Source organism: Amblyraja radiata, chromosome 19 (assembly GCF_010909765.2).
Source record: "Amblyraja radiata isolate CabotCenter1 chromosome 19, sAmbRad1.1.pri, whole genome shotgun sequence".
NCBI lineage: Eukaryota > Metazoa > Chordata > Chondrichthyes > Rajiformes > Rajidae > Amblyraja > Amblyraja radiata.
The window spans coordinates 2,857,568-2,875,060 of NC_045974.1; the positions used below are offsets into that span (position 1 = coordinate 2,857,568).

The window sequence follows — 17,493 nt, forward strand, 5'->3', positions numbered from 1 at the left end:
GTTCCCGATGTTGGGGAAGTCCAGGACAAGGGGTCACAGCTTAAGGATAAGGGGGAAATCCTTTGAAACCGAGATGAGAAGAACTTTTTTCACACAGAGAGTGGTGAATCTCTGGAACTCTCTGCCACAGAGGGTAGTCGAGGCCAGTTCATTGGCTATATTTAAGAGGGAGTTAGATGTGGCCCTTGTGGCTAAGGGGATCAGAGGGTATGGAGAGAAGGCAGGTACGGGATACTGAGTTGGATGATCAGCCATGATCATATTGAATGGCAGTACAGGCTCGAAGGGCCGAATGGCCTACTCCTGCACCTAATTTCTATGTTTCTATGTTTTTATTCCAGATCCAAGATTCAAGAGTTTATTGTCGTGTGTCCCAGATAGGACAATGAAATTCTTGCTTTGCTTCAGCACAACAGGACATAGACGGCATGAATACAGAACAGATCAGTGTGTCCATATACCATTGTATAAATATATACACACATCAATAAATAAAACAGATAAAGTGCAAATAAACAGATAATGGGCTATTAATGTTCAGAGTTTTGTTTGAGTTGAGTTCAATAGCCTGATGGCTGTGGGGAAGTAGCTATTTCTGAACCTGGACGTTGCAGTCTTCAGGCTCCTGCACCTTCTACCTGAAGGTAGCGGGGAGATGAGTGTGTGGCCAGGATGGTGTGGGTCCTTGATGATACTGCCTCACAGCCCCAAAGAACCGGGTTCAATCCTGACTACGGGTGCTGTCTGAGCGGAGTTTGCACGTTCTCCCTGTAACTGTATGAGTTTCCTCCGGGTGCTCCGGTTTCCTCCCACGTCCCAAAGATGCGCGGGTTTGTAGGTTAATCGGCCCCTCTGTAAATCGCCCCCTAGTGTGTAGGGAGTGGATGAGAGAGTGGGATAACATTGAAATACCTAAAGTGTGAATGGGTGATCGATGGTCGGCGTGGACTCGGTTGGCCAGAGGCACATTTCCATGCTGTGTCCTTCAATTTATCAATCAATTCAATCGATTGTGTTTTGAGCAGAAATCCTCATGAAGATTTGCCTTATCTAATAAAATATGTTTTTTTGATATTTTCGATTCTTGAACTTACTTTTAAACCCATAAGGAAGTTTTAAATAGACCTACAATTTTAAACATTTAAGTGATTTTAGTGATTCAAAGAGGATTTACATCAGTTACCCATTCCTTTGTGAGTGCGTCAGTTAGTGAAGAATTCACAAACCCAGCCAAGCTGAAGGGACAAAGTGTCAGACTCACAATTCCAAATGTCCCTTTTCCTGATTGAATACAAAATCACTATCTGGTTTAAAACAAGGACTGAACCCCCCCCCCCCCCCCTCGTCAGTGATAGATCATCCCTAGATATTTACAAATGAGGAACATGATCACTCAACGTACTGTAAATGCAAAACGCAAAGTGCTGGAAGAACTCTGCAGGTCAGGCAGCATCTGGGGAGGGGAATGGACAGGCGACGTTTTGGGTCGGGACACTTCAGTGGGGACGTTAATAGCCAGCAGCCCTGCCAGCAGCTTGTTAGTTTTTTCTAGTTGTTTTTTTTTTTTGTGTGTCTTAATGTGTGTGTTTTAATGTCTCTCGGTGTGCCTTGTGTGTGGGGGTGGTATGGGGTGGGGGGGGGGGGGGGGTGTGGGGGGGGAACCCCTTCGGTCACCTCCTCCACGGAGAGACGACATTTTCCATGGTGGGGAGTCACCGATTCAGGACTTACCTGGACTTACCTTGTCTGAATATCTGGACGCCCGCAGCAGCGACTGTGGAGGGTTGAGGTCCCGACCACGTTGGGGAAATGGAGGAGGACTGGGCAATGTTTGTGCCTTCCGCCACAGTGATGAATGCTGTGGTGGATGTTTGTGTACATTTTTATTGTGTGTTCTTTTTTCATTATACCGCTGCTGACAAGTGACGAATAAAACTTGACTTGACTTCTTCAACCTACCCGAAACAAGACCCTTCTTCAACAAAACCATCCATTTTTTAACAGTGCTTTTTTTTTAAAACAAACGCTTGTTATTGAAATCTTTGAAATGCATTAATTTGAATGGATGTAGAACAAGATAATATTACTACAAGTAACCCAACAGGCTCTTTGGCCTGACACGCTGAAGAAGGTTCCCAACCTGATATGTCGCCTGTCCCTTTCTTCCATAGATAGTCATAGAGTGATACAGTGTGGAAACAGGCCCTTCAGCCCAACTTGCCCACACCGGCCAACAATGTCCCAGCTACACTAGTCCCACCTGCCTGCGCTTGGTCCATATCCCTCCAAACCTGTGCTATCCATGTACCAGTCTAACTGGTTCTTAAACATTGCGATAGTTCCTGCTTCAACTACCTCCTCTAGCAGCTCGTTCCATACACCCACCCCTCAGGTTCATATTACAAGATGCTGGTTGACCTGTCGAGTTCCTCCAGCACTTGGTGTTTAGCTCAAGGTTCCAGCCACTGCAGAGACACCTGTGTCTCAATACTGTACCAGGAGCTTTAAAAATAACTACTCTCCTTACCTGAACGCTTCGATGAGCCGCTCTACCTTCTGCGCCTCCCCTTGCACTCGGATGTGAGCCTGGAACTTGCGCAGTGCTTCATCCAATTCCATGTTAGAGAAGTCCATCTCATCGACAACGCAACTGGAAGCAAGCAGAGGACGCATGGTTACAATTCACAATCACGATAATACTTTATTAGCCAAGTATGTTTTGCAACATACGAGGAATTACATTTGCCAAGTCAGTTATACAAATAAAAAGCAACACAACACTCAAAATACATTTTAACACAAACATCCACCACAGTGACTCCTCCATATTCCTCACTGTGATGGAAGGCGAAAAAATGTTCAATCTCTTCCCTACTTTGCTCTCCCGCGGTCGGGGGTCTCGAGCCTCCGTTGACGGGAGGATCTTGACTCCCGTAGCCGGCGGCGTTTGGACCCTCCGCATCGGGGCGAACAGCTCCTGCATCGGGGGGATGTCAGCTCCCCCTGCGCCAGCGATCGGACCCCGCATCGGGGCTGGTGGTGCCTCTGCGTTAGTTGGAGCTCCCGACATCCACGACCTCTCTCTCTCTCGAGACTGCGAGCTCCCGATGTAAAGTCCGCAGGCTGCGGCTTGAGTGATTCCAGGCAAGGGATCGACTCCCATGTTAAGTGGGGCCCAAGGTCAGTCCATGGAGGCCTCCAGCTCCATCGATGGTGGGCCACAGAGTGACCGGAGAATGCGATCCGGAAATCAATCGCATCTCCGGCAGGCAAGATTTTTTTTTTTAAGTTTCCCCCTCCCCCCACCCCCTCCCTCTCCCTCTCCCCCCCAAATAAAACAAAGCGGAGAGCATTTACACAAACTTTTAACACACACGAAAAAACAGACAGACTGTTGGCGGGGCTGCCAATCGCACGGCGCCCCTGGTGGTATGATCAATTGGATCCTCCCGTCAGGTAGTAAATGACAAGCTATTACTGACGGAGGTGATTAGTTTGGGTAGGACATTGGACCCACCTACATCTCATCCATCACTTCTGAAATTATTTTTGAGTAAGTTTTCATTCTCATCACAAGCAAATGGCCAACCATCACATGTTAATGGAACCATCCATTTGTTAACAGTGCAATGTTTTTTAAAAAATCACTTGTTATTGAACCCTCCACAATGCATTAATATAAATGGATGTTAGACAAGAAAATATTGCAATACGCAACGATAAAATCAAACAGCATCTAAACATGCCCTTCGGTCCAACTCACACATGCAGACCGAGGTGCCTGTCTCAACTCGTCCCATTTGCCCATATTTGGTCACTGTCCCCCCCCCTCTTTATTTTACATCCCATGTACCCATCCAAATGTCTATTCAATGTTGTAATTGGACTCAAGTGTAATTGTAGGGGCAGTCACGGTGGTGCAGCGGTAGAGTTGCTGCCTTACACTGCTTGCATTGCCGGAGACCCGGGTTCGATCACGACTACGGGTGCTGTCTGTACGGAGTTTGTATGTTCTCCCCGAGACCACGTGGGTTTTCTCCGAGATTTTCGGTTTCCTCCCACGCTCCAAGGACATGGGACGGCCATTTAGAACGGAGATGAGGAAACGTTTTCACACAGAGAGTTGTGTGTCTGTGGAATTCTCTGCCTCAGAGGGTGGAGGCCAATTCTCTGGATGCTTTCAAGAGAGAGCCAGATAGAGCTCTTAAAGATAGCAGAGATACCAGGGATATGGGGAGAAGGCAGGAATGGGGTACTGATTGGGGATGATCAGCCATGATGGCTGGCTCGATGGGCCGAATGGCCTACTCCTGCACCTATTGTCTATTGTCTAATTAATCTACAAACCCACATGTCTTTGGGATGTAGGTGGAAACTGGAGGAAACCCACGCGGTCACAGGGAGAACGTGCAAACTCCACACTGAGGTCTGGATGGAACCCGGGTCTCTGGCGCTGTGAGGCAGCAGATCTTCCCGCTGCGCCACTGTGCCGCCAGATGAGTAGATTGGTTGATTTTTCCTCTCATAACACAGGTGATTTCAGGCCATGTACATCAGTTCTATCCCCGCAACAGCTGATCAACCAAGAGGCACATACAAGATGTTGTAGGAAGGAACTCCAGACGCTGGTTTAAACACAAAATGCTGGAGTAACTCAATGGGACAGGCAGCATCTCTGGAGAGAAGGAATGGGGACACGTTTCGGGTCTGAGGGAGGGTCTCGACCTGAAACGTCACCCATCCCCTCTACACAGAGATGCTGCCTGTCCCGCTGTTGTTCCTCCAGCATTTTGTGTCCATCTTCGGCACATCGGTACGACAGATGGCACAATGGGCTAAGTGTTCGGCTGGCGACCGGAAGGTAGCCGGTTCGAATCCCGCTTGGAGTGCATACTGTCGTTGTGTCCTTGGGCAAGACACTTCACCCACCTTTGCCCGTGTGTGAATGTGTGTGAATGTGTGTGAGTGATTGGTGGTGGTCGGAGGGGCCGTAGGCGCAGATTGGCAGCCACGCTTCCGTCAGTCTGCCCCAGGGCAGCTGTGGCTACAGAAGTAGCTTACCACCACCGAGTGTGACTGAGGAGTGAATGAATAATGCGATGTAAAGCGCCTTGAGTATTAGAAAGGCGCTATATAAATCCCATCCATTATTATTATTATTATACCAGGGATCACCTACAGCAACGGGTAGATCCTTTGACTTACTCACTGATTTAACCGACTGAATTAAGGACGAAACTGTGACCTTATCCTCAAACAAAGAGAAAGCAAAGGTGACAAAGAAAACCAGGGCCATCTAGAAAAGATAAACAGAGAAAGATTGGCTGTCTGTTTCGCTATAAATAATGAGAAATGCCTTTCCGTGAGATCCACAATAATTTAATCTCAGGGTTCAACTGATACAGAAAATGTCCTCTTCCATTTCTGCCTTGCTGTTGAAATCCCTGTGGAGAGCCGCCTGCCTCGCGAAGGGAAAGGGCAGATATTGAAAAACACACAAACGCAATTTATTCTCTTCTTTTAAAGCATCAATCAATAATGAGTTCTCTCATCCTTCCTAAATGACTTCACCCCCCCCCAAGGGCCCGTTGTGCTTTCAATACATTCCCTTTCCCTCAGGCAGGCTTTGAGAGTGCATTGTTAACTTAAGACTCAATCACCTAAGAATTGTTGCATTAACATTTTCCAAAGTCTATCCGGCATGACAATAGACAATAGACAATAGGTGCAGGAGGAGGCCATTCGGCCCTTCGAGCCAGCGCCGCCATTCAATGTGATCATGGCTGATCATCCACAATCAGTACCCCGTTCCTGCCTTCTCCCCATATCCCCTGACTCCGCTATACAAGCTGAAGTAAGTGAATCAGCCTGGTGAACCTTCTCTGTACTTGCCATAGAGGGAGTACAGAGAAGGTTCACCAGACTGATTCCTAGGATGGCAGGACTTTCATATGAAGAAAGACTTGATAGACTCGGCTTGTACTCGCTAGAATTTAGAAGATTGCGGGGGGATCTTATAGAAATGTACAAAATTCTTAAAGGGTTGGACAGGCTAGATGCAGGAAGATTGTTCCCGATGTTGGGGAAGTCCAGAACAAGGGGCCACAGTTTAAGGATAAGGGGGAAGTCTTATAGGAACGAGATGAGAATTATTTTTTTCACATAGAGAGTGGTGAATCTGTGGAACTCTCTGCCACAGAAGGTAGTTGAGGCCACAGTTCATTGGCTATATTTAAGAGGGAGTTAGATGTGGCCCTTGTGGCTAAAGGGATCAGGGGGTATGGAGAGAAGGCAGGTACAGGATACTGAGTTGGATGATCTGCCATGATCATATTGAATGGCGGTGCAGGCTCGAAGGGCCGAATGGCCTACTCCTGCACCTATTGTCTATGTTTCTATGAAGTATGGCATGCAAAGTACTTCTTCCTCCCACCACGGAACCTTCCTGCTACTTCCCCGAGGAGAAACTAAAGCAAGCTGGAGTATTGACATTTCCTTACGTAATATCAGCCACGCGGCAGCTTCAGAACGGGAGGGAAAATATCGCAATGAACGGCACTTAACGGGATTGGTCTGTCTTCCATGTTGCGACCAGATCACCTGGAAATCTGGCGGAGATCTTCGTTTGTTTTTATGTGCAAGCAGTGCTGAATTAGCCAGGGGAGCAAGGGATGGGAAGTTCAAAGAACTGTTACACTTGAAGAAGTCCCTTGTATCCAAGGAGTAGGCAGTTGGGAATAACAGCTTTCATTTTACCAAAGCAATTCTCAGAACGTTCCCCTGAAGAAAATTTGCTTCTTTGAACAAGGCTGTAGGAGCCATTTAGACAATGGACAATAGACAATAGATGCAGGAGTAGGCCATTCGGCCCTTCGAGCCAGCACCGCCATGCAATGTGATCATGGCTGATTATCCCCAATCAGTACCCCGTTCCTGCCTTCTCCCCATATCCCCTAACTCCGCTATTTTTAAGAGCCCTCTCTAGCTCTCTCTTATGCTTGTTAGTTACTATTAGTATTTCTGAGATAGACAAAAATGCTGGAGAAACTCAGCGGTTGAGGCAGCATCTATGGAGCAAAGGAATAGGTGACGTTTCGGGTCGAGACCCTTCTTCAGACTGATGTGGGGATGGGGGGGGGTGGGGGAAGAAGAAAGGAAGAGGCGGAGACAGTGGGCTGTGGGAGAGCTGGGAAGGGGAGGGGAAGGAGGGAGAAAGCAAGGACTACCTGAAATTGGAGAAGTCAATGTTCATACCGCTGGGGTGTAAACTACCCAAGCGAAATATGAGGTGCTGCTCCTCCAATTTACTCTGGCCACGGAGGAGGCCCAGGACAGAAAGGTCGGATTCGGAATGGGAGGGGGAGTTGAATTGCTGTGCCACCGGGAGATCAGGTTGGTTATTGCAAAATAACCAGGAATTCGGTGATGACTGATTGAATTGATTCATTGATGGATAGACACAGCATGGAAACAGGCCCTTCGGCCCACCGAGTCCACGCCGACCATCGATCGCCCATTCACACTAGCTCTATGCTATCCCACTTTCTCATCCACTCCCTACACACCAGGGGAGCAATTTACAGAGGGGCCAATTAACCTACAAGCTCGCACGTCTTTGGGATGTGGGAGGAAACCGGAGCGCCCGGGGGAAACCCACACGGTCACAGGGAGAACGTGCAGACTCCACACAGACAGCACCCGACGTCAGGGTCGACCCGTGGTCTATGGCGCTGTGAGGCAGCAGTTCTACCCGCTGCACCACTGTGAAGGCCCATGGTTGTGGAGAGAAGTCCCACTCCGACAGCCCCTGCCATCGGGCAATATCCATCGAAAGCAGTTTCTCCCGGGACATCTCCTGTAACGGTAGTGAGATACTTGGAGGATATCCATGGAGTTAGGGGGTCGCTGGTTTACCTGCTGCAGCTGAGGTGGGACATCTTTGCCGACATGGACAAGTGGGGCTGAAGGGCCTGCTTCCATGCTGTATGACACCCTGACTGTCTCTATGTCGGGTGTTATGGATTACGGGGACGAGAATGGGGTCAAGAGAGAGAGATAGATCAGCCATGATTGAATGGCAGAGTAGACTTGATGGGCCGAATGGCCTAATTCTGCTCATCACTTATGGCCTTATGGTCTCAACTCCTACTACTAAGAATAAGGAGTAAGCCATTTAGAACAGAGATGAGGAAACACTTTTTCTCACAGAGAGTGGTGAGTCTGTGGAATTCTCTGCCTCAGAGGGCGGTGGAGGCGGGTTCTCTAGATGCTTTCAAGAGAGAGCTAAATAGGGCTCTTAAAAATAGCGGAGTCAGGGGATATGGGGAGAAGGCAGGAACGGGGTACTGATTGGGGATGATCAGCCATGATCACATTGAATGGCGATGCTGGCTCGATGGGCCGAATGGCCTACTCCTGCACCTATTGTCTATTGTCTATTGGCACCCTGACTGTCTCTATGTTGGGTGTCAGGGGTTACGGGGAGGAGAATGGGGTCAAGAGAGAGAGATAGATCAGCCATGATTGAAAGTCACAGTGGACTTTGTGTTTAGGAAGGAACTGTAGGTGCTGGAAAATCGAAAGTAGCCAAAAGTGCTGGAGAAGCTCAGCGGTTGCAGCAGCATCTATGGAGCGAAGGAAATAGGGCAACGTTTCGGGCCGAAACCCCTGAAGGAAATAGGCAACGTTTCGGGCCGAAGCCCTGAAGGAAATAGACAACGTTTCGGGCCGAAGCCCTGAAGGAAATAGACAACGTTTCGGGCCGAAGCCCTGAAGGAAATAGGCAACGTTTCGGGCCGAAGCCCGGAAGGAAATAGGCAACGTTTCGGGCCGAAGCCCTGAAGGAAATAGGCAACGTTTCGGGTCGAAGCCCTGAAGGAAATAGGCAACGTTTCGGGCCGAAGCCCCGAAGGAAATAGGCAACGTTTCGGGCCGAAACCCTTCCGGGTTTCGGCCCGAAACGTTGCCTATTTCCTTCCCTCCATAGATGCTGCTGCACCCGCTGAGTTTATCCAGCATTTTTCTCTACCGGCAGAGTAGACTTGATGGGTCGAATGGCCTCATTCTGCTCTTATCACTTCTGACCTTATGATCCCAACCCCTACTTCTTTACAAAATGGAGTTGGCTGGGAATAACAAGGTCTGCGGTGACGTCAGGTGGTGGGCTACTGTAACCGGGGCAAGGGGGGGGGGGCACAAGAGGAGAGACACGACGGGCTGAGACGAGCACAACGCGATCGAAGTGGAAAACCAGACTCGCTAAAGATGCAACATGGGGTAAAAATAGAAGCAAGCTTGTCTCTCTGCTTCCGTGCCCGATAATCAAAGTGGCAGCTCTGCGAGCAAGTCAGTCGCGGGCTCCTGGAGGCAACATCACCTTTGAGCAGCCAGCACTAATGTAGAGCATATTATCATGCATTGGTGAGTTTGAACAACTTCTAGGTTTGAGCGAGGGATAACAAAATCAGACCTGACGTTCCTTCAGCCTGCTCGTTAATCAGTATTAACTCTCGTGAATGAGTCATTAAGGACTTGGTTAGGCCTCAACCTACCCGGATATCGCTGAAGAAACCCTTTATCTTGGGCTGCTTTGTGCTTTGGTTCACATCGCGGTTAGTTATTCATCGTTTTAAAGTTCTCCTTTCTTTAAAACCCCCCCCCGCGGGGGCTCTCCCAGTGTCCGTCAGTCACCGTTGCAAGAGATTTGGAGAATATCCAGACAGAGCCCCGGGTGACACAACTGTCCCTCAAATGCTTGACCTATTTTTTCGATCACATACATCTCCTCGAGTTAACTTTGCCCCGACTCCAGCATCATCACTTGTTTCGGCCGGTCTCTGTCTTGGATTAGAACGCAGAGCAGAAACGAGGAACTGCAGATGCTGGTTGACAAAAGAAGACACAGAGTGCTGGAGCAACTCAGCGGGTCAGGCAGCATCTGTGGAGAACATGGATAGGTGACGTTTCACAGAGTGCTGGAGTAACTCAGCCGGTCAGGCAGCATCTATGGAGCTAAGGAAATAGGCAACGTTTTGGGCTGAAACCCGTAAGGGTTTCGGCCCGAAACGTTGCCTATTTCCAGAAGGATTTCGGCCCGAAACGTTGCCGATTTCCTTAGCTCCATAGATGCTGCTGCACCATAACTCAGCGGGTCAGGCAGCATCTGTGGAGAACATGTATAGGCGACGTTTCAGGTCAGGATCTAAAAGTAGGGTCTGAGGAAGGGCCCTGACCCAAAAGGTCACCTATCCATGTTCTCCACAGATGCTGCCTGACCCGCTGAGTTACTCCAGCACTCTGTGTCTTCTCCAGAATGTAAGGTAGGCAGGGGGGGGTAAAGGGTTGGATAAGCACAATGACAAGAAGCTGTGGGCCAGCGGGTAATGTTCCCACACCATCTGAATCACTGCTGGGTTCATGAAGCCAGATATCACCTAACTTGCCCAGTGCCATCCATGGGATTGTTTAAGAAGGAACTGCAGATGCTGGAAAATCGAAGGTAGACAAAAATGCTGGAGAAACTCAGCGGGTGCGGCAGCATCTATGGGGCGAAGGAAATAGGCAACGTTTCAGGCCGAAACCCTGAAGGAAATAGGCAACGTTTCAGGCCGAAACCCTGAAGGAAATAGGCAACGTTTCGGGCCGAAACCCAGAAGGGTTTCGGCCCGAAACGTTGCCTATTTCCTTCGCTCCATAGATGCTGCTGCACCCGCTGAGTTTCTACCTTTTAAACTTGATTCCCCAACTCAGGGTAAAAGACACTGCCCATTCACCCTGTTCCCCTCATGATGTTACACTCCTCGATTATATCCCCCTCTCAGCCCCCTGTCCCAGACTGCCCCGACCTGTCACCATAGCTCACCATAGCCCTCCAATTTTGGATATTAATGGAAATAAGAGATCTGGGGCAAGCACACACATAAAAGACCAGCCCTTGATCTCCAGCGATAGAGAATGCGCTGAACAGTCTTTAGTTGTGCTTCTATTTCAGACGCTCTTACTTCATTGCTGTTAGTGCAGTGTTTAATGGAGTTGCTTTAAGTAAAGCTGCAACAGAAGCTTTTAAGAAGTTTGCATCTCCACACTGCAGCACTCTGCTAAAGTGCTGTGTTGGTAAAAGTCACTTCCTGCAACTATTTTTATGAGTTTAATTTTTATTTTACAAGCCCCGTGTGTCTTTCCATGGGTTCTGATGCACTGCACATCCAACGGTGTCCACAGCACCAAATACATAGAGTCATAGAGTGATACAGTGTGGAAACAGGCCCTTCGGCCCAACTCGCCCATACCGGCCAACATGTCATGTCCCAGCTACACTAGTCGCAGAGTGATACAGTGTGGAAACAGGCCCTTCGGCCCAACTCGCCCACACTGGCCAATAATGTCCCAGCTACACCAGTCCCATCTGCCTGCACTAGGTCCATATCCCTCCAAACCGGTCCCATCCATGTACCTGCTCAACTGTTTCTTAAACGTTGGGATAGTCCCAGCCTCAACTACCTCCTCTGGCAGCTTGTTCCATACACCAACCACCCTCTGTGTGAAAAAGTTACCCCTCAGATTCCTACTAAATCTTTTCCCCTTCACCTTGAACCTATATGTCTTCTGGTCCTCGATTCCCCTACTCTGGGCAAGAGACACTGTGCATCTGCCCGATCTATTCCTCTCATGATTTTGTACGCCTCTATAAGATCTCCCCACATCCTCCTGCGCTCCATGGAATAGAGACTAAGCCTACTCAACCTCTCTCTATAGCTCACACCCTCTAGTCCTGGCAACATCTTTGTAAATCTTTCCTGAACCCTTTCAAGCTTGACAACATCTTTCCTATAACATGGTGCCCAGAATTGAACACAATTATTCTAAATGCGGTCTCACCAACGTCTTATACAAATGCAACTTGACCTCCCAACTTCTATACTCAATACCCTGACTGATGAAGGCCAAAGTGCCAAAAGCCTTTTTGACCACCTTATCTACCTGTGACCCGACTTTCAAGGAACCATGCACCTGTACTCCTAGATCCCTCTGCTCTACAACACTACCCAGAGGCCGACCATTCACTGTGTAGGTCCTGCCCTTGTTCGATGTCCCAAAATGCAACACCTCACACTTCTCTGTATTAAATTCCATCAACCATTCCTCCGCCCACCTGGCCAATCGATCCAGATCCTGCTGCAATCGTTCACAACCATCTTCACTATCTGCAAAACCACTCACTTTTGCATCATCAGCAAAACTTGCTAATCTTGCCCTGTATGTTCTCATCCAAATCATTGATGTAGATGACAAACAGTAACGGGCCCAGCACCAACCCCTGAGGCACACCACTAGTCACTGGCCTCCAGTCCGGGAAGCAACCTTCCACCATCACCCTCTGCTTCCTTCCATGGAGCCAATTGGCTATCCATTCAGCTATCTCTCCTTGGATCCCATGCGATCTAACCTTCCAGAGCAGCCTACCATGCGGCACCTTGTTGAACGCCATCAAGGTACTCTTACGGCCATAGTCCTAGTAATAACGATGTTATGATGATTGCAACTAAGGTTTATCTTTATTATTGTCCTGTGTACAGAGGTACAGTGAAAAGCATTTGTTTGTGCCCTGGGCAATCAAATCAGATAACACGATACATCGATGCGATCGAGCCAAACACAAGTGCAACAGGTGGAAGCAAGAGAAAGCAATGCCAGAGTACTGAATATTGGAGGACTCGGCTTGGGGGGGATCGCCATGAGGGGGGGGTGTGGGGGGAGGAGAACAAAGGGGGGCCTGGCATGGGATACTTTGTATTGTTGTCGGCACCCTTTATGTAGCGACTCTTTGCATATCTCACCTGCGCAGAACAAATAATCTCACTGTGACTATAAAGTATCATTCCTTCCTTCAGTGTCTCAGCATGGGAGTGTTGCATCCCTGTCTGCGCACACAAGCCCTCTTGAAATAAATGCTAGCATTGTTTGCTTTGAATTAACGGGGGGGGGGGACGACTTTGAAAGGTGAATGAGTGACCGATTTGAGTAGATAGATATTGGATGGGGGGGTGGGGTGGGGGAGGGGAGGTAGATGAAGCATCTCGCTGTGACTCACTCTAGGACGTCTCTGTTGAACTGCTTCTTGCTGTTGCCCAGGAACTCTCCGATCATTTGTCGGCTCAGGCCCTTCCGCTGGAGCAGGAAGTGGGCGACTCCGATCGGCGTGTCGGGGATGAACCCTCGCGCAATCAGAAACTGAACCCCTTTGTCAGGATTGCTGGAAAAGAAAGAAAAGGCCAAGAGGTCATGTGAAGCCGCGAGGAGGAAGACACGTGAGGTCACAATATCATGTCCAGTGGAGACACAAGGAACAAGAGTCCGAGGAAGGATCTCGACCCGAACGTCACCCATTCCTTCTCTCCGTAGATGCTGCCTGTCCCGCTGAGTTACTCCAGCATTTTGTGCCTACCTACATTCTCTGAGTGTTTGGTGTTTCTCCCATTGCCCGCCTGCTCTAGATCCTCTAGAGTGCTCTATACCAGCGACACATTGTGGGGGAGTCCAGAACCAGGGGCCACAGTTGAAGAATAAGGAGGAAGCCATTTAGAACGGAGACGAGGAAACACTTTTTCACACAGAGAGTGGTGAGTCTGTGGAATTCTCTGCCTCAGAGGGCGGTGGAGGACGGTTCTCTGGATGCTTTCAAGAGAGAGCTAGATAGGGCTCTTAAAGATAGCGGAGTCAGGGGAGAAGGCAGGAACGGGGTACTGATTGGGGATGATCAGCCATGATCACATTGAATGGCGGTGCTGGCTCGAAGGGCCGAATGGCCTACTCCAGCACCTATTGTCTATTGTCTATTGTCTATTGACTATTGTCTCTCTATCGTCGACTTGTCCCTTCTTCTTCTTCCTGTTACCTCCATCTATCACGAGGAACTACAGGTGCAGGAGCCTTAAGCAAAACACAAAGTGCTGGAGGAACTCAGTGGGCCGGGCGGCATCTGTGCGAGGGAATGGACCTGCGACGTTTCGGGTCGGGACCCTTCTTCAAACAAGACGCCCCAATATCAGGTTCTCTGGCCGAACAAGCAAGTTGTCACCCGCATAGACAAGGAAATCACAAATGCAAGGCAATCGTCCCACCAAACCAATACAGATACATTGCCTATCCATGTCCTCCAGAGATGGAACTCTTTTATGAACCATTCAAACACCCCTTCCCATTCCAACACAGCGATCCCCGCACATTGACACTATCCTACACCCACTAGGGACAGTTTTTACATTTACCAAGCCAATTAAGCTACAAACGTCTTTGGAGTGTGGGAGGAAACCGAAGATCTCGGAGAAAACCCACGCAGGTCACGGGGAGAAGGTACAAACTCTGTACAGACAGCACCCGTAGTGGGGATTGAACCCTGGTCTCCGGCGCTGCATTCGCTGTAAGGCAGGAACTCCACCGCTGCGCCACCGTGACTGCCCTTAAAGATCTGTTTGATAATTTGTCATATCTCCAACATATAATGCATTAATTACTGCCTAATGCCAGAGCCACAGAGTCATGCAGCACGGAAACAGGCTCGTCGACCCGAATCATCCACGCCCTTCTGTTCAGTCTGAAGAAAGGTCCCGACCCGAAAGGTCACCAATCCATGTTCTCCACAGATGCTGCCTGACCCGCTGAGTTACTCCAGCACTCTGTGAAACGTCACCTATCCATGTTCTCCACAGATGATGCCTGTCCCGCTGAGTTACTCCAGCACTCTGTGAAACGTCACCTATCCATGTTCTCCACAGATGCTGCCTGACCCGCTGAGTTACTCCACCACTCTGTGCTCTTCTTTGTAAACCAGCACCTGCAGTTCCTTGTGTCACCAGCTCCATTAGATCATCCATGAACTAATTACGCTTTCTCCATCAACATACGTGACCAGTGATGTTAAATATTCTCCTTTATTAAAGAAAAATAGTGATTCAATCACAATCCCAGTCTGTGAAAGGACCGTTATGTGGTCATTGCAAAACATGGCAGAGCATCAAACTTCAGTTAAATTGCTCGTCCTTAATTGCAACTCCCACACAAGTATTTTGTTTAAATGGTTTACATAATAGTGGCCCTCACTTAACAAGAGAGCTTTCAGAGATTTCCAGCAGGAATAAGGGAAAGACATTAATCAGTGCCAGGTGGACATAGAAACACAGAAACATAGACATAGAGACATGGAAAATAGGTGCAAGAGTAGGCCATTCGGCCCATCAAGTCTACTCTGCCATTCAAAAATGGCTGATCTATCTCTCCCCTTAACACATGTACTAATCAAGAATCTCAAATATCTCTGCCTTAAAAATATCCATCAAGGGCCTCCACAGCTATTTATGGTCAGGTTTGATCAGGATGTTATTAAGTCGGGGAGAGTGCAGAGAAGATTTATGAGGATGTTGCCAGGACTTGAAAGCCTGGGTTATGGGGCAAGATGGGCAGGCTAGGACTTTATTGCTTGGGGCACAAGAGGTGTATAAAATCACGAGGGGAATAGATAAGGTGAATGCATGGTCTTTTGCCCAAGTTAGGGGAATCACAAACACAGGGGTGTGGGTTTAAGGTGAGAGGGGCAAATTTAATAAGAACGTAATAGGCAACTTTTTTATCAATAGATGGTGCGTGTGTGTGTTAATCCTATCCAGATTGGAGAGGCTAGGACTCTAAAGTTGAGTAAAGGCTTCGGAGTTAGATGTGTCCCTTGTTAGAGTTAGATGTGGCCCTTGTGGCTAAAGGGATCAGGGGGTATGGAGAGAATGCAGGTACAGGATACTGAGTTTGATGATCAGCCATGATCACATTGAATGGCGGTGCAGGCTCGAAGGGCCGAATGGCCTACTCCTGCACCTATTTTCTATGTTTATATGTTTCAGGGCTGCTGGGCCATTTGGTCAATTTGAAAGTGCTCTCTGTAGAACTGGGACAAGCTGCAGAGTGGTGCCAGATTGTCTAGAGACCAGATCTGAGCTGCAGGAAGAGAACGGGAACATCTGCAGACCCTGGTAATTAGGTGCAAAATGCATAGAATGGATTGGATGACTGCAAACCAGACAATCACCTTGTAAATAATTGTAAATAATGCTGCAAAGCTTTATGTTACTGATTGTTGACTGGATGAGGTATTGAGCCTTCTTCTGGTTTTCTTGCATATCAGGGTAAATGTTGCGAGGTTCGCTTCCTCCGAGAAACACTGTTTGAATACAATGTATTAGCCACTGTATGATTACAAACTCTGATGAGTTTTCTTTTATTTTCTTTCTATTTAACAATAGCCACAAAACACAATGAAAAATGTGTAAGAAAGAACTGCAGATGCTGGATCGAATCGAAGGTGGACACAAAATGCTGGAGTAACTCAGCGTTTGAGGCAGCATTTCTGGAGAGAAGGAATGGGCAACGTTTTGGATCGACTCAGTTCTTCAGACTGATAAGGGGAGGAGGTGGGACAAAGATAGAATGTGGTCGGAGACAGTAAGACTGGTGGGAGAACTGGGAAGGGGAAGGGGATGGAGAGAGAAAGCAAGGGCTATCTGAATTCAAATTATCCACACAGCAGAAGGTTAAACAGAGTTCACACAGTAACTTTGTACGTTCTCCCCGTGACCTGCGTGGATTTTCTCCGCTCCAAAAACGTACAGGTTTGTGGGTATAATTGGCTTCGGTAAAATTGGAAATTGTCCCTTGTGTGTGTAGGATAGTGTCGGTGTGCGGGGTGATCGCTGGTCGGCACGGGCCCAGTGGGCAGAAGGGCCTGTTTCCGCGCTGTATCTCTGAACTAAACCAAACTGATTCTCAGCCATCTTGCCTTGAGCCCAGTGATGTAAAGAGATTTTCTTTTGTTATGCCCGCTCCGTCCATTTAACGAAGAGCAAGAATATGCGGAGAAACGACATATTGTGAAGTTGGAAATGAAACGGTATCTGTTAAACCCATTTGTCAAGATAAACCATCAATATTGCAGCACCTCAGTCATGACTGAGTCGGACTTAGTGCACTAAGTGACGCTTCATCAAACTGATTGTATTAGACAGGTCCATTTGCTGCTTATTTTCTTTTATTAACTTGCTTTCTATCCGCGCGCAGTTTCTGCATCAGGATTCCAAAAAGATGCTTCATATTGTAGCCGCTCTTTGCCAAATGAATCTGTTCATTTGCCCTGTAGTTTGGTAACCAATCTGCATGTTGAACAGGTGGTAAAGGGAGATTTAACTGGTAAATTGAACCAAGGCCCAATAGATGGTGACAACCTATTAGATGTGAGCGATGGAGGCTGATAATGGCACGTGATTAGCACGGTTTCCATGAGAAACTCATCCAACGAAATTGTTAACTCACGGCCCGTTGACTTAACTAACCTAGAAGGCACGGTGGTGCAGCGGTAGAGCGTATGCCTTACAGCGCCGGAGACCCGGGTTCGAGCCTGACTACGGGCGCTGTCTGTACGGAGTTTGCACGTTCTCCCCGTGACCTGCGTGG

At 48.3% G+C, this 17,493-nt stretch overlaps 1 protein-coding gene across 1 annotated transcript in view; it reads right to left on the bottom strand.

The window, feature by feature from the left end:
• iqsec3 (IQ motif and Sec7 domain ArfGEF 3) overlaps positions 1 to 17,493 on the bottom strand; it is a 224,654-nt gene that overhangs the window by 39,238 nt on the left and 167,923 nt on the right. Inside the window, exons 5-6 of the mRNA XM_033037456.1 lie at positions 13,091 to 13,252; positions 2,528 to 2,650 (exon numbers count right to left, since the gene is read on the bottom strand). Coding sequence (XP_032893347.1) covers positions 2,528 to 2,650; positions 13,091 to 13,252 — 285 coding nt within the window. The remainder of the gene's footprint in view (positions 1 to 2,527; positions 2,651 to 13,090; positions 13,253 to 17,493) is intronic.